The sequence below is a fragment of the Bison bison genome, unplaced genomic scaffold (assembly GCF_000754665.1).
Source record: "Bison bison bison isolate TAMUID 2011002044 unplaced genomic scaffold, Bison_UMD1.0 scf7180017864383, whole genome shotgun sequence".
In the NCBI taxonomy this organism is placed as follows: domain Eukaryota; kingdom Metazoa; phylum Chordata; class Mammalia; order Artiodactyla; family Bovidae; genus Bison; species Bison bison.
In genome coordinates, this window is record NW_011494955.1 from 2,836,150 (window position 1) to 2,857,803 (window position 21,654).

The 21,654-nt window shown below is 49.7% G+C and overlaps 2 protein-coding genes across 8 annotated transcripts in view; both read right to left on the reverse strand.

The window, feature by feature from the left end:
* The window catches only part of DHH (desert hedgehog), a 6,276-nt gene extending 5,157 nt beyond the window's left edge, over window positions 1-1,119 (reverse strand). The window contains exon 1 of the mRNA XM_010858066.1: window positions 6-1,119. Coding sequence (XP_010856368.1) covers window positions 6-133 — 128 coding nt within the window. The 5' untranslated portion in view covers window positions 134-1,119. The remainder of the gene's footprint in view (window positions 1-5) is intronic.
* A 1,373-nt stretch (window positions 1,120-2,492) lies between these two features.
* LMBR1L (limb development membrane protein 1-like) lies at window positions 2,493-15,039 on the reverse strand. Of its 7 annotated transcripts, XM_010857755.1 has the most exons (17): window positions 14,642-15,039; window positions 12,007-12,091; window positions 10,963-10,996; window positions 9,822-9,961; window positions 9,532-9,635; window positions 8,519-8,645; window positions 7,940-8,008; window positions 7,738-7,802; window positions 7,368-7,440; window positions 7,193-7,276; window positions 7,019-7,095; window positions 5,982-6,059; window positions 5,757-5,830; window positions 5,431-5,521; window positions 5,236-5,302; window positions 3,250-3,411; window positions 2,493-3,087 (listed from the first exon to the last, which is right to left on the reverse strand). In XM_010857755.1, exons 1-17 carry the CDS (start codon window positions 14,711-14,713, stop codon window positions 3,020-3,022), a joined length of 1,470 nt encoding a protein of 489 aa, XP_010856057.1. In that variant the 5' UTR covers window positions 14,714-15,039; the 3' UTR covers window positions 2,493-3,019. The 7 variants fall into 7 exon arrangements, with proteins under 7 accessions (XP_010856057.1, XP_010856053.1, XP_010856058.1 ...); XM_010857751.1 differs by having other exon boundaries at window positions 9,532-9,961; XM_010857756.1 differs by lacking the exon at window positions 14,642-15,039 and having other exon boundaries at window positions 11,584-12,089.
* Window positions 15,040-21,654: the final 6,615 nt, after the last annotated feature.

The following is a 21,654-nucleotide window of genomic DNA, read 5'->3' on the forward strand; positions in this document are numbered from 1 at the left end:
AGAGCAGCGGCACGAGCTGTTTGCGCACATAGCGGCGCCGGCCGACCGGTCCCCGGCCCGGCCCGCAGCTCTGAGCCGGCAGCGCCAGAAGTGCCAAGCAGCACAGGGGCACCAGACTGGCCGGCAGCGCCATAGATGCAGCGGACTCGGGCCAAAAGGGAACGTTCTTGTTCTCACCAGCTCGCCCGTCACTTGGGCATCTCCCCAGGCACCACAGAGCGCAGCAGGCAGAGCTGCCCCCAGAGTGCCCTAGAGCTCTGTGGCTCTGCGCACCTGGCTGCTGCTAGCTTTGCCTACATACCCTTGGGGGGTCTGGAACCTGCTACTGACGGGCCATCATAGCAGGGAAGGGGGGGTCGTGGGTAAGTGCCAACCCTGCTGGCTCTGCCGCCTGGCTCCGGCGCTGCCAGAACGCCGGCTCCGCCTTAAGTGGCCCCTGGCCCCGCCCCCCGCCCTTCTCCCAGGACCGTCCCGCCCCCTCCCACCGGGGCGGGGGCTCTAGCCGGCCACCACTGGTCCACTTCATTTCCATCCCGGAAGCCAGGCAGGCACCTGCCTCGGAAATTCTAGCAGCTTTAATCCTTGGCTGCCTGGATAAGCATCCTTCTACCTCTAAGTTTATGCGTGGCACCAAACCATCCTCCTCTGATACTTGAATTAGATCTTTGCTCTCCCCAAGCCTACCCTGATAGCGCGTCCCGTCTAGGAGGTATGGGATCCAATTTCTGCCCAAGGCCAATAAAGCCCTTTGGGCACACAACTCCTTTCTCTGTGTCCTCCCCCAGCCTCCCCCACTTCCATCTCTCCTCCTTAGCAGTAACTAGGACTGGAAGGGATGGGTACCAGAGAACCCTTTTCCCTGGTAGCTTTGTATTCTTCTGCTAGGAGCTTCCTCAGAATCAGGAACAGATCTTCATAGTGATAGTCTGGTTCAGGACTTCAAACTTTTGTCCCCTCTCTTATCCTTGCCGGATACCCAGTTTGTGGATTGGAAACTGCTGGAGGACCTGTTCAGCAGGTACTTAAAAGTCATAGTCTCTAACAGACTGATGATCACTTCCCTTTACCTTCCATCAGGGCATCTTATTAGGGCTTCCCTGGTGGCTCAGATGGTAAAGAATCTGCCTGCAATGCAGGAGACCCAGGTTCAATTCCTGGGTTGGGAAGATCCCCTGGAGAAGGGAATGGCTACCCACTCTAGTATTCTTGCCTGGAGAATTCCACTGATAGAGGAGCTGGGCAGGCTACAGTCCATGGGGTTGCAAAGAGTCAGAAACGACTGAGCGACTAACATACACACACACACACACACACACACACGGCATCTCTATCTTTTTCCTTCTCCAAACCTTCTGGAGCTCTGCTTCTAGCCACTCAGGTCTCTCTCATGTCAAAGGCTTTGAAGTTGCAACACTTCACCCATTGATCTACTGTCATTTAGAAGTCTTTCTCTAAGAAGCCTTCCTTAATGTACTGACACTGGACCTCTGTTTCCTTGAGAATGAGAAATTAACCACCATTTATCGCAGTATGGTATTAAAATTATGTCACCCTTATCAGGAGGCTTCCCAGGTGGCACTAGTGGTAAAGAACCTGCCTGCCAATGCAGGAGACCTAAGAGACGCGGGTTCAATCCCTGGGTCAAGAAGATCCCCTGGAGAAGGGAATGGCACCCACTCCAGTATATTTGCCTGGAGAATCCCATGGACAGTCCATACGGTTGCAAAGAGTGACTGAAGCAACTTAGCATGCATGTACATAAACACGCACCCTTACTAGACAAAGCAATTCCTAAATACAAACTTAGCTGAGTGCCTGGCCTATAGTAGGTGTTCAGCCTACTATATCTGTGTATCTGTGGCAACTACATTCTTTTTTTGGATCCCATACTCACTCAGCTCCATGGCTAGTATTCACAGTAACCTGTGTACCTTAGAAAAAAGCAGCCCTTCCTCAAGTCATTGGCTTGCCATTTGCAAAAAAATAGTTGTAGTAACCATGCATACAGTGACTAAGAGGTGAATGGTGCCCCTGGAAGCTGTGCAATGTATAATCTGCATAACCATGAGCAGAAACATTGTCCCTACCCCCAATATAGCAGGAGGGCTTGCAGAATATTCAAGGCACCGATAGCCTCTGGAAATACAGAGTTAGGCTCTTTTCAGAGGTAGGAATCACAAACCTTTGTCAGGCAGCCCCTTCTTTTACCTCTTCCTATGCTGATGCCCATTTACCCCCAATAACCAAGGCACCCAAGAAATAAGGCTTGGGTGTAAGGAAAAGTCAGGTGACCAGCCAGGTTTTAGCAAGGCCAAGGGAGGAGGAGCTTCCCACTGCCTGATTGTATGGCCTAACACCAGACCCAAGTCCCCAGAATGCAGATAGAGAAGAGGGAAAGGATGGTGGGAAGGACCCCTCTATTTCCCTCTGTAGACTCAGGACTGGTGGGAGCAAAGCTGTTCAAACAGACAGACAGGACCTTTAAAAAAATACCAAAGAAAACCCTGGTATCAACTTTATTGCTGATGGTTGTGGCCTCTTCCTCCCTATGCCCTCGTCTCTCCAGCGGTCCACAGCCCCTCCAGGATAGCACAGTGCTTAGGCTCTGCTGGGCCAGAGGCAAGGGAAGACAATCTGCCTCCCAAGTTGGCCACTGGCTCTGACCCTCCCCTGCCCCCACCCCACCCTATTGCACATCAAATCATGTAAACATGGCTAAGGGCATGGCCCTGAACAGCAGTGAGGCAGATTGACGTGTGTAAACAGATTTGAGACCAGGAGCCAGACCCAGTCTTCAGCCCCACCCCATGCTGGGGCCCACAGTTAAATCTGCAGAAGCAAGGGGGCCTGGTCCCAAACTCTGGCTCAGATTATGCAGCAGTGCAGAAGGCTCAGCTCCCCTCTGGCACCCACCCTCTCAGATTCCAGGTCCTGAGGGTCACCCACCCCTGGGCGCCTCTCCAGGCCTGGGCAGCAGATGGCAGTGTCCAGTTTTCTCCCTCCCACCCCCAGCTGAAGGTCACTGGTGCTGGGTCTTCTTAGACACCCGGGGGAAACCAGAGACAGGCAACGGTAGTCTGTCCAGCCCTGGGGAAGAGGCAGGGGATAGTCAGAAGCAGGGTTTAGGTCAGTCCTCAGAAGCCACAGAATGGGTGGTGAGTATGCCATCTCCCCTGCTTGGGATGACCACTGTTCCAGACAGTTCCATCTTACAACCACCCCACCAGCCTCTCCCTGACACCCTCTCACCAAAGGCCCGGATCAGCTCTGCCCGCACAGCTGCCGTGAAGGTCTTCACCAGACAGAGAGTGGTGAGGCCCGCAAAGGCTGCATTGTAGAGGAACACGATGTAGAAGTTGCCCAGCCAGTTGAAGCGTCCAAAGTCACCCAGCAGGTCAAAGCGAGTGAGCCCTGAAGTACAAAGGCCAGGATGGGAGGTAGGCTCCCCAATCCTTCTCTGGCTCAGAGCCGAGCTTTCTGCTGCCTCCTGGTGGCCACATCTCAACACTGCAACGGATAGGTTGGCTTCTACACATTAGTTGTTCCTACATCCCAACTTGTCTCAGGGACAGTTCAGGGCAGTTGAAGCAAGTATCAGCTGCTAGGCTTGCTCCAACTTCCCTTCCAGAGTCTGACATCCTCTCCTGGAGTGTGTATGTGTGTGTGTATGTGTCTGTGTGTGTTGGGGTTGGGGGGATCCCCTCTGGCTCCACGTGTCTCAAGGAGCTCCCTGGGCCTGCTACTTGTTCCTGGGCCAGAAACCTCAAGCTGGTCACCAAGTGTTCTTTTTCAGTAGACAGAGCAGTGTGGCAGCTGAGAAACTGGGCTCTTATTGTGGCTGCTTTGGTTCGTATCTGAACTCCACCTCATCTAACTGTGATCTGAAGCAACTTCCTTAAACGTCTGTGCCTCAGTTTTTTCAACTATAAAGTAGGGAATTAAAAAAAAAAAAAAGTAGACAAAATAATGGGACTGTGAGAATTAAATGAGACAACACACATGAGGAACCATATGTGCCAGGTGCTATTCCAACACTTACTGAGCCCCTAACAATAATAATATAATTATCATAAATTAATATTCTTGAGCCCCTCCCCTACTTAAAAAAATATTCCTACCAGCTTCCAACCTAAAAGGAACTAACTGCTGGACACACAGGCCAAGTATCCTAAATCCCAAGGCATAAAGTAGAAATGGTAGAGTAGAGAGAATATAAACTTAAAAACCAAATAGAACTGATTTAAATACTAAATAAGGCTTCCCTGGTGGCTCAGACAGTAAGGAATCTGCCTGCAGTGTAGGAGACCTGTGTTTGATTCCTGGGTCAGGAAGATCCCCTGGAGAAGGAAAAGGCTACACACTGCAGTATTCTTGCCTGGAGAATCCTATGGACGGAGGAGCCTGGCAAGATACAGTCCATAGGGTTGCAGAGAGTCCAACACGACTGATAATGTACAATAGATGGACGATAATGGTGGGAGAGGTGGGGAGCCTATGCAACTCCCCGACTACCTTGGGGTGAACACTTTTACCAGGTAATGCTCAAAAGTGTAACTAGTTTACCCCGAAGTAGTAGGGGAGTCGCATAGGTTCCCCTTCTTCCCCATCATCATCTAGATCCTAGCTCTAAAGATGGGAGGAGAATTGAGCTTAACATTTGATGCCCAGTGTGCAGAAAAAGCACTGGACGGGGGCTCAGGGTAGAGAGGTTCTGGCCTGACTCGGCCTTGCCTCAAGCTAGCTGTGTAACTCTGGGTAAATCAAGTAGCTGTCCTGTTTCTCATCTCTAAAATGAGAATGTTGGGACTTCTCTGGTGGTCCAGTGGTTAAGACTCAATACTTCCACTGCAGGGGGCATTGGCTCAATCCCTGGTTGGGGAACTAAGATCCCACATGCCCTATGGGTGCAGACAAAAGAAAAAAAAAAATGTTTATCAGATGATCCCCCAAAGAAAGATTTTGGGGAAAGTGGTATTTCTTCACTGAAAAAATGGAAATAAATAAGAGAGGCCATGGGATGTAGCAAATGGAAAAAAATATGAGCTTTGAAGCAACACTACTCTGAAGCCCAGCACAGCACTTTATAGAGCCTCTGTTACTCCATCTGTATAATGAAAGTAATACCTCCTCATAGGTTTGTTGTGGGAATCAGAGAGAGCAAGAATATAAGGGGTCTGCCTAGTACCATTAGCTACTCAAAACAAGCCACTTTGTTTACCTCCTTTTGCTACTTACCCAGGGTTCGAGAGAAGACAGGAAGTGCTGAGCTTAGAACCAGGAGACAGACACAGTTCCCAATTATCTGGGTGGGAGTGAGGAAAGGGGAGGTCAGGGTCACAGAGCTGCCAGCACTGAGTGCCCAGGTACGCCCCCAGGATGCTTCCTCCACTCCCGTCTGGCAGGTTCCCGGCTACCCGCATCATGGCCTACCTGCGTCATGGCCGTGTCATGCCATCTGGGCCGCAGTCCCCGGAAGAGTGGAGAGCTGTAGAAGCCCACAACTGAGGAGACCATCAGGTAACTGCCACTGGGTTAGGGAAGAACTGGCCCACTCCCAAGGATCAATGCCTTGTCTCAAAGGGGATGGCCCTCTCTTCCTCCAGCCCTCCTTTTGAATCAACTGTTTTTCTTCTTTCTGAACCTCGGGCTGGCCAAGTCTTGCCCACTTCCCCCTCACTCCCACTGTAGCTCTGCCCAAAGCCCCAGAGGAGACGGGTTTGAAGAAGAAAAGCAATGGTGGATTTCCAGAAGGATACAAGATAAGGACGACCTGAATGACAGCACCAAAGGAGCCCAGCTTGGAGAAGGAGACCTGGCCCAGGGAGGCACCCTGAGGGACAAAGAGGTGTCACTGTGCAGCACTCCCCATAGTCATCACCACCACCAGCGCCCGGCCTCCCCTCTGGCCTCACCTTCTGCCCCCTCACCCAGCCTTGCTTAGGCCCTCCCCAAAAAGATGTGGTGGGTGGGCAGCCTGGTACCTGCATGCCCCGGGGCATGGCAGCCTCGTCAATGAGCAGCTCCAGGATGTGGATGGCCACAATCAGCACAGACAGGCCCTGTGGGAGGCAAGGTCATGGACTCCCACCCCTGTCTGAGCCCACAAATGTATCCAATGAGTTGAGAATGTTAAGAGCAGACTCTCTGGTCCATCATTTTCAGTTTTCAATTAGATGTGTGGGACCTCCCAAAGGTTAATGCTAGCAACAGAGCACCTTTGAGAGTACCTTATATCGAACTTACAGGTACAGATGCAAAAAGCCGAAATAGTTTTATTTGTTTGGGGTGTTTTTGGACGTGCCACACAGCTCATGGGATATTAGTTCCCCCAACCAGGGATCGAACCCATGCCCTCTTCAGTGGAAGTGCAGGTTTAACCACTGGATTGCCAGGGAGGTCCTGTGCATGTGTGCGTGCTAAGTCACTTTAGTCGTGTCTGACTCTTTGTGACCTTATGGACTGTAGCCCACCAGGCTCCTCTGTCCACGGGGACTCTCCAGGCAAAAATACTGGAGTGGATTGTCATGCCCTCCTCTGGGGATCTTACTAACTCAAGGATCAAACCTGCATCTCTTATGTCTCCTGCATTGGCAGGCAGGTTCTTGACTACTAGCGCCACCTAAAGCTCCCAGGGAAGTCCCCAAAAGGCAAAAGAGAAAAATATACATCTTTCTTCAAACCAATAAGACTTATTTCCAAGTCCATGATGTAGCAAGTTGAGGGGATGGACTGGATTTTAACCTTTATTTTCATCCCAGAGCAAACCTGCATAATGGCTTAGGCCCTGTGTGACCTTGGGTAAATTCTTTTTTTTTTTTCCTCTTTTTGGGTAACTTTTTAAACTTCTGTTTCTTCATCTACAAAATGGGGACTGATGTGCTTCGCAAAAGTAGGTACTCGTTGAGAGGCAGCTACTATTATTGAAGGAGGTCCTTGCACCTCCTTCCTCCTCCCTGTGAAGGGCTAAAGTATTCAAGGTGCTACCGCTGCCCACCCCCACCAAGTCTGGTGTACGTACTGTCAGCACCAGCAAGCACAGCATGGCCAGGGGGTAGCCCAGGTTCCGCTGCCAGGCTGAAGCCTTCCGCCGCTTCTCTGTGCAGGAATGGGAAAGCAGTTTGCAAGGGCCTGAAAGGAGGAGCTTCTCTCCTTGGGGAAAGCCAGGCATCCCAATGCCTACCAACCCACATACCCAGCAGGACCCTCTGTGTCTGCAGAGCCAGGACCTGTCTGTGCAGCAGTTCTATGTCCAAGGGCAGCCAGCAGGAGGTGGGATCTGGGGGCAGAGATGATAGTGCTGTGTCCTAGTCCCGCCACCCCTGCCCAAGCCACGCCCATCATGCCAGCTGGGAAGGACTGTGTCTCACTACAAATCCTGCGGGTCAAAGCTGCTTCCTCAAAGGCTGAGCAGTGCAGCTGCTCCTCCAGGTCCTCCAAGAGCTGTGGGCGTCAGGAAAGGGAGGGATGGACTGTCAGAGGCTCCTTGATCACAAGAGCCCAAGAGCTCCCTGCTCACCTTAAGGATCCATTGTCCTTTTCCTTCCCCTCCCCTCATCATCACCCTGTGACTGGTGACCTTATCCAGTCCCTCCCAACTATCTTGTGCTCTGCTTGCCAGCAAAGGCTGTGGCCCTCTGCAAGGTATGAACAGAACAGCTGGACAGTGGCTTCATAGATAGGCCCCAGCTCTTCAGAAAGCTCCCCCGGCAGGGTCCAAGGACAAGGAGCACTACATACCCGGGGCTTGACCAGCAGCTTCCCAGTGACCGAGAACATGCGGGCGAGGCCCAGTGGGGTACACACTGTGGGGACAGGAGGCAGTCACCCGCCAGAGCCTTTTCTCCACCGCCTGCCCTGCCCGCCCCTGCATTCCGCCTTCTAAAGGGGGTGCTCTGGCCCCGGGACCTTCCCCACCCGCTCCTGGGCTCTGGACACTCACCCAGGAGCAGCAGGACCCCAAGGAAGGAGATGCAGGAGTAGAGGTAGGGGAGGTAGTACTCCCAGAAGTCTGAAGATGAAAAAAAAAAGGACTGTCAGCCCAGCTCTCTCCTCCTGCTTACTCGGGGCTGACAGGCCCCAGAGACCAGGCAGGGGTGCGACACCGAAGTCTGTAGGGGCAAGGTGAGTCATGAAGATGAGGAAGACTGGCTAACAAGAGAGGGAGTGGCAGAGACTACAGCAAACTGCAGCTCCTCAGCCCTCTCTAAAGGGCACAGCCACTGTTTGGCCCAAGTCACCGGGGCCTAGTGTGGCCAGGTCCTCAACCTGCTTAAGCACAACCAGAAACCTGGATATCAGTGTGAAATCTCCCAATTTCAACAGACTCATATTTTTTTTAACTCATTGCATGAGCCCAGCGGAACACTTCCACAGGTTAGATGTGGCCTGAAGCCCATCAGTTTTGAAACTTCAGTCTAAGGGAGGAGGTCCCAACTTCCGCCGTTTTAGAGGGATATATTGGTTCTAGACAGAGGAACGTGAGCCAGCTGAGGGGTGGGGAGGAAGCTGGTCTTCTCACCATAGAGGGACTCCCTGCTGGCCTTGTTGTTGTCCACAATGGCAGAGGCTACCCACACCATGCCCAGGACCAGCAGAGTGAGGAGCATCAGCATCACCACCGTCTCATAGACCCGGGCCAGGACACCCTGTGGGAGGAGGCAGTAGGTTTCGGGGGTGGGGATGGCAGTGTGGGAAACGAAGGAGACAGGGGAGATGGCAGCCTGGCTTGGGAACCAGAGAGGACTGGATTCAGGAGGCAGCAGAGGGTGTTTCCTTCTTATTCTGCTTAGTTACTCTGTCCTCCTACCCAGCAATCTGGGGCCATTCCCTCTACTGGATATTCTTCATTTGCAACCCCCCTTCCCAGACCCCTTCTCCATCCTTGTCTTGCCCTGGGAAGCTGACCCCCGAGGTCTGCATCACACAAGCTCTTTGCCCTCTTGGGACTTTCCCGGCAGTCCAGTGGTTAAGACTCTGAGCTTCCACTGCAAGGGGCATGGGTTCAATTCCTGGACTGGGAACTAAGATCCCACAAGACACTTAAAAAAAAAATCAAGCTCTGGTTTTCTGTTCATCTTGCCCAATGGAGAGGGCTGGCAGGAGAGTGGAAGGTAGGAAGAAAGAGAGGCCAGGGTGTTTTTTCTGTTTGGCACCTCTGACACTAACTCCTCTCTTGGGTGGCCACACCTCTTCAGCTTCAACTACCAGTGGGTTCTAGAAATTATTTCTTCCTTTGGCTCCCTCAGGTCGAGGATGGTAATGACTTCCTGTTGTCACTAGTGCCTCAAGCTCCTCAGTGCTGACTGCTGCTGCAGCTAAGTTGCTTCAGTCGTGTCCGACTCTGTGCGACCCCATAGACGGCAGCCCACCAGGCTCCCCCATCCCTGGGATTCTCCAGGCAAGAACACTGGAGTGGGTTGCCATTTCCTTCCTTTGCAAATAGTCTCTTCATTAAAAACTCTTCAGTTGAACCATCTCAGTGGAATACTGTTTCCAGTCTGCATTGATTGATTGATACGTTCCCCGACTCACCTTTCTGGAGCCAGCAAAGCCCTCAGACTCAGTGAAGAAGTATGCAAAGGGCATGAGGAAGATGAGGGACAAGTTGGAAAAGAGAAAAACAAGGTTCCAGAGGCCTAGTGCAAAAAAGGAAAAGCAGAGATGGTCATTAAGGGGGACGCCCCAACCCACTGAGGACTGACCATGTGACAAGGGAAAGTGGAAGGGATAGGGTGATCTATGACTGACTAGCCCCAGGCTGTGTCTGCCTGACCCGATCAGCTCCCGGTCCCCACCCTCAGCTGCAACCAGGATCAACGCACCATGGATGAGGGAGCCGTTGAGCCACTGGATGTAGTAGTTTCGAGGCAGTGAGAGCAGCACCTCATTGCTGATGATAGAGAAGGGCAGGAGCAGGACAGCGCCCAGGGCGACTGCCAGGGTGAAGGTGCACAGCTCAAGCCTGGGCAGAGAAGGGGTAGTGCCCCTGCTTAGCTCCGACATTCACTTCCCTGGGCCTAAGAAGCCCCATCCATCCCATGGGCACCTGTGACTCCTAGAACCAGCTGGAGCAATGACAGACCCAGGGAAAGAGCTGGCACTCTACCTGCTGCCTCATACCCCAGCCTTCACCTCCAGGGAAGCCTTGGCACATGGGATGGGCACATCTCAGGAATTCATGGGAACCTGGTCACCAGCCATGTCACTTGCCCAGACTGTCCCCAGGAATGCGGTCTTCCTGCAGTGTCTGTAGGGTGTGCCAGGCATGATGCCAAGATAATGGGTCTGACTTCTCTGCTCACCTCAGGGATGTGGATTTCTGAGCCTGGAGAGAGTAGGGTCACCCCATATGCATAAGGGCACTAAGGCAAAGGGAGACAAGGGGAGTTGAAACCCAGCTTCACAGCCAAGACCTGTGCACTAGATTGCATCAGCTCAAAAGAAGGGACACTTATCTAGTTGGTCCATGAGGGATGAGAGTGGGGGTTGCCTTTTAATTTGTTGTCTGTTGAACCACAGGAGTCATCTCTATATTTTTCTCTATAAGTGCTAGTAGATAATAATAGCCTACAGTTAGGGCCATTCTCTCAGAACCAAGCAAGCCCCACCCTTGGGGGTTCCACCTTCCCTATCCCCTGGCATTTCCATCAGTCTGCAACCCTACCCCACCCCTTCTCCAATGGCTGCTGGGAGGTGGAGCCAAGTTGGAGCTGCTTCTGGTGACTCAGGCCCCCAGCAGACAGCTCCTGGCCAAGAGGCTCCTTGAAGCTCCCAGCCAAACCAGGCGGACAGGAAGAGCAGCTTTTCCAAGAGTCCCCAGGATGGTGTAAAGCCGGAAAAAAGCAGAAATGGGGCGGAAGCAGAAATTGTTTCTGACATTTCACTCTCTATCTGCTCCCAGGGCCTCACTAGATCCCAGCTTCCAAAGGCTACAAGTGCCGGCGTTGAGGCAGCAGTACTTACGCAATCTTGTTGACCGTGGCATCTTCTTCATCTACTACAAAAGACAGAGGCATGGGGAAGAGGCAGGTCATCAGTGGGCAGCTCTGGGAACGATCTGTGTCACACTGCGCCCTCCTGCTCCCTCTCTGTCCCCTGAAGAGGGGCCTGGGCCCACTGAGGCAGAGCTGGACAGGAGGCTCAGGAGAGCTCACACTATGAACCCCACAATCCACTCTGCCTGGGTGGCAGCTTAAAGATCAGTGGTCCCAGGGGGTGAGAGCATGAAATTCCCCCACTTCCCTCCTTCCCCAGATCTTCTCCACCATAGGTTCCTCTTTGTAAGCTGAAAATACAATAAATGACCAGTCTGTGAGCTTGGTTACATCAGTGGCAAGGTAGAGTGAAGGGAAATGGGGAGAGGGATTGGAAATCACAGAGAAAGTCCCCAGGGGAATCACGCTGAGGAGTAGCTGCCTCCTTGGCTGAGGGTGCATGAAGCCATCTGGAGGGGAGGAAAGGTTCCGGTCAGGACCGGACGATCTGGAGTTAGGAACTGGGACAAGTGCGTCCCCCTCAATCACAGAATGCCTACTGAAAGCCTTAATATGAATTCTCTGCAAAGAGAAAAGTCACCATCACCACTGGGGTGGGACCCAGTGGTCCGGGAGGCCTCTGGTCCTGGGTGTAGGAGCTCTAGGAGAGGACATGACAGGGCTTGTGCCCATGACAACATTCACCCTGCAGTTGCCCTGCTGAGGTTCACAGAGAGTTTTCACATTAGCCATCATATTTGGTCCACACAATAACAATGGACTGGGTAGAAATTGTTAGGCTCATTTTATTTTGTAGAGAATGAAACTGAGGTCATAAAAGTTACATGACTGGCCCTCCTAGACTCTCCACTCTACCGCCTTGTCTCTGCCTGTGGAGGAAGGGAGGCAGAAGCTCAAGAACAGACACCTCTACTTTCCCAGCAAGCAACACAGCCCTCTTCCCCTGAGGCTGGTGCCATAGCAACAGGAACACTGGCAGAGGGCAGGCAGGAGGGAGGGAAGTCACAGGTACCTGTGGTAAACTCAGCAGGCTTCTTGAAGTGGGTCAGGGCGATGTGGCAGAAGATGTAGAGAGTCGCAAACAGCAGTGTTGAGATCTGCGGCAGAAAGTGAGCAAGATGAAAAGCGCTAATCCCCAAACATTTCACAGCTCCAGCGGCCTCTCTGTTAATTCCATGGGGACACTTTCCCCAAACTAGACTCCATACATCCAGGGGTTCCATCTTTCTCCCCAGTACTTCCTTCTAATCAAGGCCTCAGGGACTGACCCATGCACTTGGGGACAGAGCACCATGTCCAGCTCTATGAGGGTTTTTTCCCCGGGAGAAAATAGTTTCAGCTGAACCCTGGTTGGTGCATGGGCAGAGAAGACTCCTAGAGATGCACATATCCACACATCTGAAAAAGGCCACAGAACCAGAGAGGATTTCTTCCTAGTACATAATTTGAGAAAAGCAAATTTGAGGGGAAGAAAGGGATGTCTTCATTGTGCTGGCACTTCACTCCCTCTCCCTCCACTCCCACCTTGATCTAAGCTCCAGGAGAGAATAAGTAGGAATCGTGTTCCTAGACCAACTCAGAACTTCTACTCTGTTTATTCAGGGGCCCTAAAAGATCAGGTCTGCTCTAGGCCAAACCAGAGTCTCTTTCATGCCCTGCCCATAATAGTAGGCTTTAATTGGGGTTCCACATCTATAAAGCTTCTAGAGCTGGAATCAAAACCTTTAAAAGCTATCAATCCATGGTCCCTACCTAAAGTAATTTCCAGCTCCCAGGGTAGGTCTCTCAGGGTCTGTCCCATGCCCCTCATGACTAGTCCTCCAATGGACAGTTATGGCAGGACTTGACCAGGTTATCCTACACATGCATACATTCCCACCCTACCCCAAGTAAGCTGCTATTGCCCAGGGGAGGAGCCACTGGTCACCTTGGCTCCACAATCAGGGTCAGAGAATCCTGAGATGCTATTGTGTTTGAAGTGGGCTAAGAAGGCAGGATCAGTCTCATAGGTGCTCCAGTCCCCAAGAGAAGCTGACCCTACAGGGAATCTGCATACAGCTATCTAAGCAAAGAGAGAAGACACAGACCCCAGGAGAAACATGGGTCTAGGACAAAATTGTAGCTTTTAACAATAGGGAAGTAGAGTAGAATGAGCCACTTGGATTTCAGCTCCAAGATTTTTACTGCCTAGTGCTCTGCCCTGGGCGGGCGTAATAAGCAGGAAGGCAGGAGGGCTCAAAAGGTCAGGCTGGAGTTCCATGCAGGTCCAGCAGAGGCTAGGTGATTCTCTAGAGCAGGGGACTGGAGCCACGTGTGAGATGTACTAGAAGCCCTCAGGATGCCCTTGACCAGCGCTGATGTCCTCAGCTAATGGGACTAAAGGATGGGACGACATCCAGGAGGCTGTTTCTCTCTCCAAGATCTCTTCCCTCCCTGTTCTCTAGGAAAGTGGGTCTCTGGCTCTCCACTGTCTCAAGGCCCGGGTATGACTCCAGGATATGCCCAACCCTGCCATGTGCAACCCCCCACTAAGAAACGTACAAGGAAAGCTTTCTGAAAGCAGATCTGGAGTTCCCACGCATGGACTGATAAACTCCCTACTTTTCAGTCCTCACAGATAAAGGCAGACCTAGTTATGCCTTGGCTCACTTTAGCCCTCCTCCAATCTGAAGCTGCCCAGGGCAGACTGGAGCCCAGTCTGAGAAAAATGAAGGACGACCCCTACAGTGGGTCCTCCACTCACTAACTTCTATTCTTCTAAACCTTTCCCTTTCCCTTTAGTATTTGGGGGTGAGGGCTACCCTGAGGCTCTCTGAGGAAGGAAAGGAGAAAGGAAAGATATGAGAGTTTAGAGCAGGTGCAAGAAAGATGCGATCCCCTAAGCTCCCCTGGGTGCCCCTGGCCCAGAAGTGAGGAGTCCCTAGCTGTGTGACAGTTTCAGCTGTTACTCTAGGTGGCAGTGAGCGAGTAAGGAAAGCAGCCAGAAGCCCTCCGTCGCACCGGGGACGACCCTTCAGAGGAAATCCCTGAATGGCTGCGAAGCTAGGAAACTCGGCTTGCAGGGTCTCTAACAAAACACCAATAAGGGCGAGGAAAAGAAGGGGACACTTTAGTTGTTCTCCATTTCTACACGGTAGAATCCACCCCAGGAAGAGTCCTTTCCTCCAAAGTGAGAAACCCCCCAAAGTTCCCGGTTCATCTCCCCTTCATCAAACATCATTTGGGTTTGAGAAGTCGTTGCAAACAAGCCTTCCCCAAGTTAAACCCATCCCTCTCCGACCATCTGACTGAAATCGGCAGGCTCAGTAGATTCCCAGACACGGGAAGACCCGCACTCCGAACACTGGCGCGCGGGGGGCGGGGGGCGACAGGAGGGAGGGCGGGGAGGGGAGGGGCGTGTAGAGGGGAGGAACGGAAACCGATCGGCTTTGTTTATCGCACAGCTACTCAGCTGGAGACGATCTAGGGATTCGCCAGCCCGAGCACTAGTCGGACCAGGGCTCTTGGTCGCTCGCCCCTGGACCAAACAGGGTCTGCCGGCGCTGTGCCCAGGGGGTCTCACTCCGATCTGGACGTCTCCCTCTCCCGCGACACCCGTGCTTCTCCCCAACTTGGTCCTACCCTTCCAGCCCGGATCCCGGACTCACAATGCACTCGCGGACCCGCTCGTGGAATAGCTGCTCTCGCACGGATAGCACTTCGTAGTCAGCTCCTTCCATACTCTGCTCAGCATGACTGGGGCTGGGGTGTCTCTGGGCCCGGGGAGGACCAGCGGCGATGAAACCGCCGCCGCCAAGCACCCGGACCCAGCGAAGGAGCCTTACCTTGCAGCCTGTGACGGAAACTCGGAGTAATCTGGGGCTCAGATTCTGTCGTCTGAGCGCCCCGCCCTTAAAGGGGCAGGCACCAGCTGGCCTCGTTTTAAAGGGCCCCGGTTCCCCTCTGCTTCCTCCCCTTTAAGGTCAGGCTTTCAGTATAGTTTCAACGCAAACACCCGCCAACAGGCAAGCTAAGGGGAAGCGTAGTCTTGGTTCTATTTTACTGGAGGCCGAGTGACGACACAACGGATGGGCGGGATAATTCTAGGGAGCGGAACTCATTGGCTTCTAGGGAGCTGCCGCTCTTCGCTAGAGGAACGCTGATAGGCTTGCCCCGTGGAAAGAGGCGGGATCTTTGGGGCCTACCGGTGCTCCTTCTAAAACTAAGCAACTGCCTTTTTCACCTCCCTTAGTTGATAAACGACCAGTATGACCTTGGCAAGATGAGCCATTTGAATCAGGCCAGCCAGGTGGGATGTGAGAGTACCATAGGGGTTCTGAAAGGTAGCGCTGCTCAGTAACCCAAGATCCATAGTAGCTTTTTCTGAAAGTGTTTTTGTTGGGGCGAGGAACCCTCAGCCGCCAAGAAATTTTCACTCGGTCACTTTTGTGGGAGCCCCTATGTGTGCTGGAACAAATAGCAAAGAAAACGGAATAGAAAACTACAGAAGTATCCACCCTAAGCTTTGTGAGGAAATGCCCACAGGGGATCATGGGCTGAGTCAAACATTAACTGACCACCTGCTATGTGCCACTCACGTTCTAGATTTTATCATTTTATCTTTACCTGAACAACCCTTCAGGGAAAGGCGTGATTAGAATTTTAGAGTTTAGAAAATGGTGAGAGGTTGTCACAAAATTAAGGAATGCAAGTTCCCTTCCTATGACCTTGATAATGGGTACTGTTTGGGAAGTCCCACCTTCATAGACTCAAACCGATCCTCTCAAATAGAGGGAGCATTACAGAGAAACGTAAAAGAAGGCCTGAGTTTTGCAAAGCTCCCAGCTAAAGAATAAGAACACAATTCTAGTGGCCTAGATCGTGTCCCGTTACTATCTGAGCAAGAGTTGGGGCCAGAATGTACAACTGAGTTCTCTTCTCTTAAAATTTCTGCAAGGCAAGTTACTCTTATCTCTTTTCTGTTTCCCCAGTGATTTGCAGTAGAACCTTGGAAATACACACTTGTATATACACACATAGGGCTTCCCAGGCGGTGCAGTGGTAAAGAATCTGCCTGCCAGTGCAGGAGAGGCAAGAGACACAGGTTCGATCCCTGTGTTGGGAAGGTCCCTTGGAGTAGGAAATGGCAACCTACTCTCCAGTATTCTTGCCTGGAGAATCCCATGGACAGAGGAGCCTGGTGGGCTACAGTCCACGGGTCACAAAGAGTCAGACACAACTGAGCACATACATACAATACACATATATTAGTGTTTGTGTGTATATATAATATCTGTACATATGTGTATGTATAGATATAGTAGCAAGATAATGAATGGACCTGAAGAGCTGATTTCCCTTTTAGTAACCAAACTTGGAGTGAACAGAATCCAATGGGGCGAGTGGGCAGAGATAGTAAGCAAATACAGCAGGCTGGATCCTTGGCTTTGTTGCATGGAAGAAGAGAGCACAGAGAAGTGGGTTGGGCCTGCTGAATGACCCTGGCACTTATCTCAAGCAAAGTATTTTAACGATCTTGTTAAAACACAAATCTGCCCCTACTCAAAAGCCCTCAAAAGCAGTCTACTTGCACTTAGAAATTCACCTGCCTTAAAGTAAGAATACAAAGCCCCGGGGAATTTCCTGCTGGTCCAGTCGTTAGGACATGGCACTTTCACTACCAAGTTCAGTTCAGTCGCTGTCCATCACCAACTCCTGGAGTTCACTCAGACTCACGTCCATTGAGTCAGTGATGACATCAGTCACTACCAAGGGCCTGGGTTAAATCCCTAGTCCAGGAACTAAGATTCCACAAGATGCTAGAGGCTGCCAGAACAACGACAACAACAACAAAGGAACAAACAAAAAAGCCCTCAGGGGTTACAGAATGGTGACCTCTGGGCTGCAGTAGACATGCTGTGTTTTGTTTGGCTTACAGAATCTTTAGCAAATTTGAACAAATGCGCCTTGTCAGCCCAGTTGTGCATTTGAATTTGTGACCTGGAGGAAGCACTTCTCTGCTGCTTCAACTTGGCCTCATCCTCACCCTGACCTTTCCTCAGTTCCTGGTGGACACTGCGCATCTCTTTCCTGCCTGGGAAAGAGCCATACTTGCTGTTTCTTCTCTCTGGAAGAGTTCTCCCTTCCCCTCCTTCTTCCCAGTTCACTTTTGCTTGGCTCTGGTCTCCTTCAGATTTGAACTTAAATGTTACCCCAGTACCTTATCTAAAGCAATCTAATTTTGTCCTTTTATTTATCACATGCGTGCTAAGTCACTTCAGTTGTGTCTGTTTCCTACCCTATGAATTGTAGTTTGCCAAGCTCCTCTGTCCATGGGATTCTCCAGGCAAGAATACTGGAGTGGGTTGCCATGCCCTCCTCCAGGGGATCTTCTCGACCCAGGGATCAAACCTGAGTCTCTTAGGTCTCCTGCATTAGGAGGTGGGCTCTTTACCCACTAGCACCACTGAGAAGCCCTTTATTTATCACAAGTTGCCATAATTTAATTTGTTTGCATTTGTTTGTTTCCCCCATATAGGTTCCTAAAGGGAAATAATCATATATGTCTTGAATACAGTTACTCTTAAACTCTTATCCCCATGTGTAATTCACATAGGCACTCAAATATTGGCAGATGTCGTGAGAAAGATGGCAGACATTGCTGATTATCAGAAGAGGTGGGTTCTGGTTCTAGCATTGTCATCCTGGGTTACACTTGCCAAACTAGAAGACCCTTAAGATTGCTTCCAAATTTATGAATCTAATGTTCACTGCCCTTTATAGTTTACACAGTGCAGTGACATCACCCAAGTCACAAACTGTTACATGTGATTCCTTTAGCAACTGGCTAACATAGGTTCTGCTTAGAGATTTATCATCATCCAGAATGTACAACTGAAGTAAATTTTTAAGAGGCAAAATATCCATAAACTGGAAAGTGCATAGTTTAAGCTTAGAACTGAGAAAAATAATCTAGAAGACTTCCTTTGAGAAAGTAGTAATCGAATTTATTTGCTTTCAGGTCCTTGAGCCCTTGTTTACAAATTTGTTGGAAGCAAAATAACTTTCTTTCCATTGCCTATGTTTAGAATTAACAAAAGTATCTGTTTACTGACTTATCACTCAGAACACTATGCAAAAAGACACTACACATTCTCTTCTTAAACTTATCAAATCTCCCTTTGTCCATATCCTATCTTCCAAGGCTCAACCCAGCTATCTTTTCTTCCATCTTTTCTTGAAGGGATTTCCACCTTCTCTAGGCAGCATCCAGTTGCATAGTTAGTTCAGTGACCAATTAGACATATATGCCCTGTTTTGGAACATTCATTACCTTGAGCTGTTATTTAAATCTTTTGTATTGTTTAACTTTACCTCCATTTGTGTCTTTTCTCCTTTCCTCTCTCCTTAGAGGGTTGGAAACCTGTATTTGGCTTCTAATATCACGCCTTTCATTTCAACCCCAGTTCTTAACCCAGTGTAGTTCTCACAGTAAACACGCTACTGGTACTAGACAATGTTTGTGGATCTGATCTGCCCAGGAGATTAGTTACCTATTCTTAGTAGGGGAGGGGCCCCCTGGACTGTGGAGAGTAAATTTCAGTGTCCTCAAGCAACACAGGGAAGGGAACTAATCCAGACTGAGCCTCCACTAAATGCTAAAGATTAACAGATACTTTACAAAGATTAGTTAATTGGGTGTCACAAGGACCTTACAAAATAGACTTTATTTATTTATTTATAGATGAGGAATCAATTCAAAGAGATTAAGTAACTTGTACAAGGACTTACAATAGTAAGTGGTGTAACTTGGCCTTTCTGACTCCAAAGCCTCCTTTCCCCCCAATATTCTGCAGTTGTCTTTTAGTAGATTCATTCCCCCTACTTCTGTATTCCCTTCATTACTATATTGCTTAGATACTTAGGGTAATAGACTGCTAAAATTTGAACTTCAGTATCCTCAAGAACCTTGGCACCTTCCAGCTTATTTAAAGGGCTCACTGGGGACTTCCCTGGTGATCCAGTGATTAGGAATCCACCTTCCAATGCAGGGGATATGGGTTCAATCTCTGATCAGGGAACTAAGATTCCACATGCCACAGTGCAACTAAGCCCTCAAGTCATAACTAGAAGCTGCCTGCTCTGAGCCCAAATGCCACAACTAATACCCAACACAGCCAAATAACTAACTAAATAAATACAGAAATAAGTATTTAGATGGATAAATAAAGGGCTCACTGTTCTGTTCCTTCTTGAGGGGCTATCTTTGAGCTTCCAAATGATAAAGACTTCTTGCTGAATAGCACTTTGAGAGGAGCAGACAGAAGACCCAGGGCCACCAGTCCCAGAGGTGACTGGGGAGGGAGAGGGCAGAGAGGGGCATGAGAAAAAATTGCTCTTTTCTTTAAATGAAAGTCTCAAAAGCTTTTCATTCAGATTATAGGTTATTTTCATTTTCTCATTGCTTATCTACAAGGCCTAATTTTCCCCACAAAAAACACAGTATTTACAGAAAAATTCCTGTTCACTCTGACTACCATGGGCTGAATATGTATCCCTAAAATGCATGTTAAAACTCTCATCCTCAGCATGATGTATTAGGAGGTGGGAACTTTGGGAGGTAATTAGGTTCAGATGAGGTCAAGAAGTACAACCCTCCTGATGGGATTATTATCCTTTTTTTTTTTTCTTTTTTTTCTTTTTGGTAGCTCCATGCCCTATGCAGGATCCCCTACTAGGGTTGGAACCCATGTCCCCTGCATTGGGAGTGTGGAGTCCTAACTACCGCACCACCAGGGAAGTCCCAGGATTTATCATCTTTCTAAGAAGAGGAAGGGAATAGTTGTTTTTTCTCTTCTCCACAAGAGGACTCAGCAAGAAGACGGCCAGCCATCTGCAAACCAGTTAAGAAGGCTCTCTCTTGCCCCTGAATCTGCTAGCACCTTGGTTTTGGATTTATCAGTCTCCAAATCTTTGAGAAATAAATATTTATTGTTTACACTATCACACTATCTGATCTGTGGTATTTTGTTAGACCAATCCGAATTAAGACAGGCTATAAACCTCCTTCCTTATCTCTGGTGGAATTTGGACCAGTTTCTAGAAATAGACCAGCAACTTTGGAATTGCCCTCTTGTCTAGGGTGCTAGGGAGGCCAGAAAACCAGGGGTTCCCATTAAGCAAGGCCTCTCTGGGTCTGAAAACTTTTATTGTTGTTGGCAAGGGTGAGGGAAAAGGTTTAAAAAGCATGTTTTGATAGATTCTGTTCCTTTGTCCCTACCTATCTCTGCCCTCTCCAAAAATATTTGAGAGAATAGTCATAATTAAAGATTGGCTTGAGACACCAGGAAAATTTGTGAAATCCTAGTCTCTGGGAATGGAGAAGAATCTTAGAAGTCTTCAGTTCTACCTGTTTGTCCTTCATGACATGGATGGCACTATGGCCCATTGTTGGTCCGAGCTAACAATGGACCTCACTTTGTTGTTACAAAGTGAGCTGTGATGTTTTTATTTTGTGGTTGTTTTTGTTTGCTTTTTTAAATATTTATTTGGCTGTGCCAGGACTTGGTTGCAGCATGTGGGATCTTTAGTTGTGGCGTGTAGAATCTAGTTCCCTTACCAAGGATTGCACCTGGGACTCCGGCATTGGGCCTGTGGAGTCTTAGCCACTGAACACTGCCAGAAACCCCTGCAGTGTTTTTCTTCATGCTTTGCCGTCCTCTCTGGGTTCCTGCCATTTCTGGACAGTAGCTCTTCATGGGTTCCTCTTGTAATTTAAACATCCTTAGTTCTCCAAGTTGCTTTACCCAGTACCGCATCCCATTCTACTTGCCCCTTGGAGGAAGCTCTCTGGTCTGTCCATATCCTTCTTGAGGTGCCCAGAACTGGGTAGCAATTTGCACAGTAGGGTGATCAGTGAAGAGGCTGGTGGGAATGATCCCTTGCCTAGCTTTCCACACTGTTGTATAGGAGTGCCTACGGTGACATCAGCCTGTTATGGCAGCTGGGTCACAGCTTGACTCATGGCACATGTGCATGCATTTGATCAACATGAGCCAGTAGAAGTTCCTACATACCTGTATCATGAGACATTAGAGCTGGGCCAGAGAGAGGCTGAAAGATCTTATTTATGAAGAATCTTTAGAACAGAACAGCAACTTTCCCTTCTACTTCCATTTGATGTCACTGTCCACCCTAGAGTGTCTTCCTGAGGCATTTTAGATCTTTGGGCCTGGGGAAAAGAGGAAAGCAGTAGAGGGACAGTTACCTCTAGTTTTCAGAGTTAAAAGTCTGAATCTCTGCTTCAAGATTAATTCTCAGACTATGAAAATATCTAATGGATAAAGTTTAAAAATAAAATAAAATTATTAAAAAAAAAAAGAAGAAAATATCTAATGGAGAATCTGACTGCGTCTGACCTAGCCTTCAAGGCCTTGAATAGATGACACTTGGGTTTTTATCATCAAAGGAAGACAGAATGAGTTAACAGGGCAAAGGTGGTAGGATCAATTATGGTTGTAAAAGGTCTTATAGGCTGAGAGAAGAGTGTCTGAAGGCCAAAAGTAGGAATGCGGTGATGAGCCTAATCCATCACTGTTGGACGCAGTAACATACAGCAGGCTGTCAGCTGGGAGATGAGCTGGTCAGCTGAGGGATGGATGCATGGGGTAGGGTATTCATT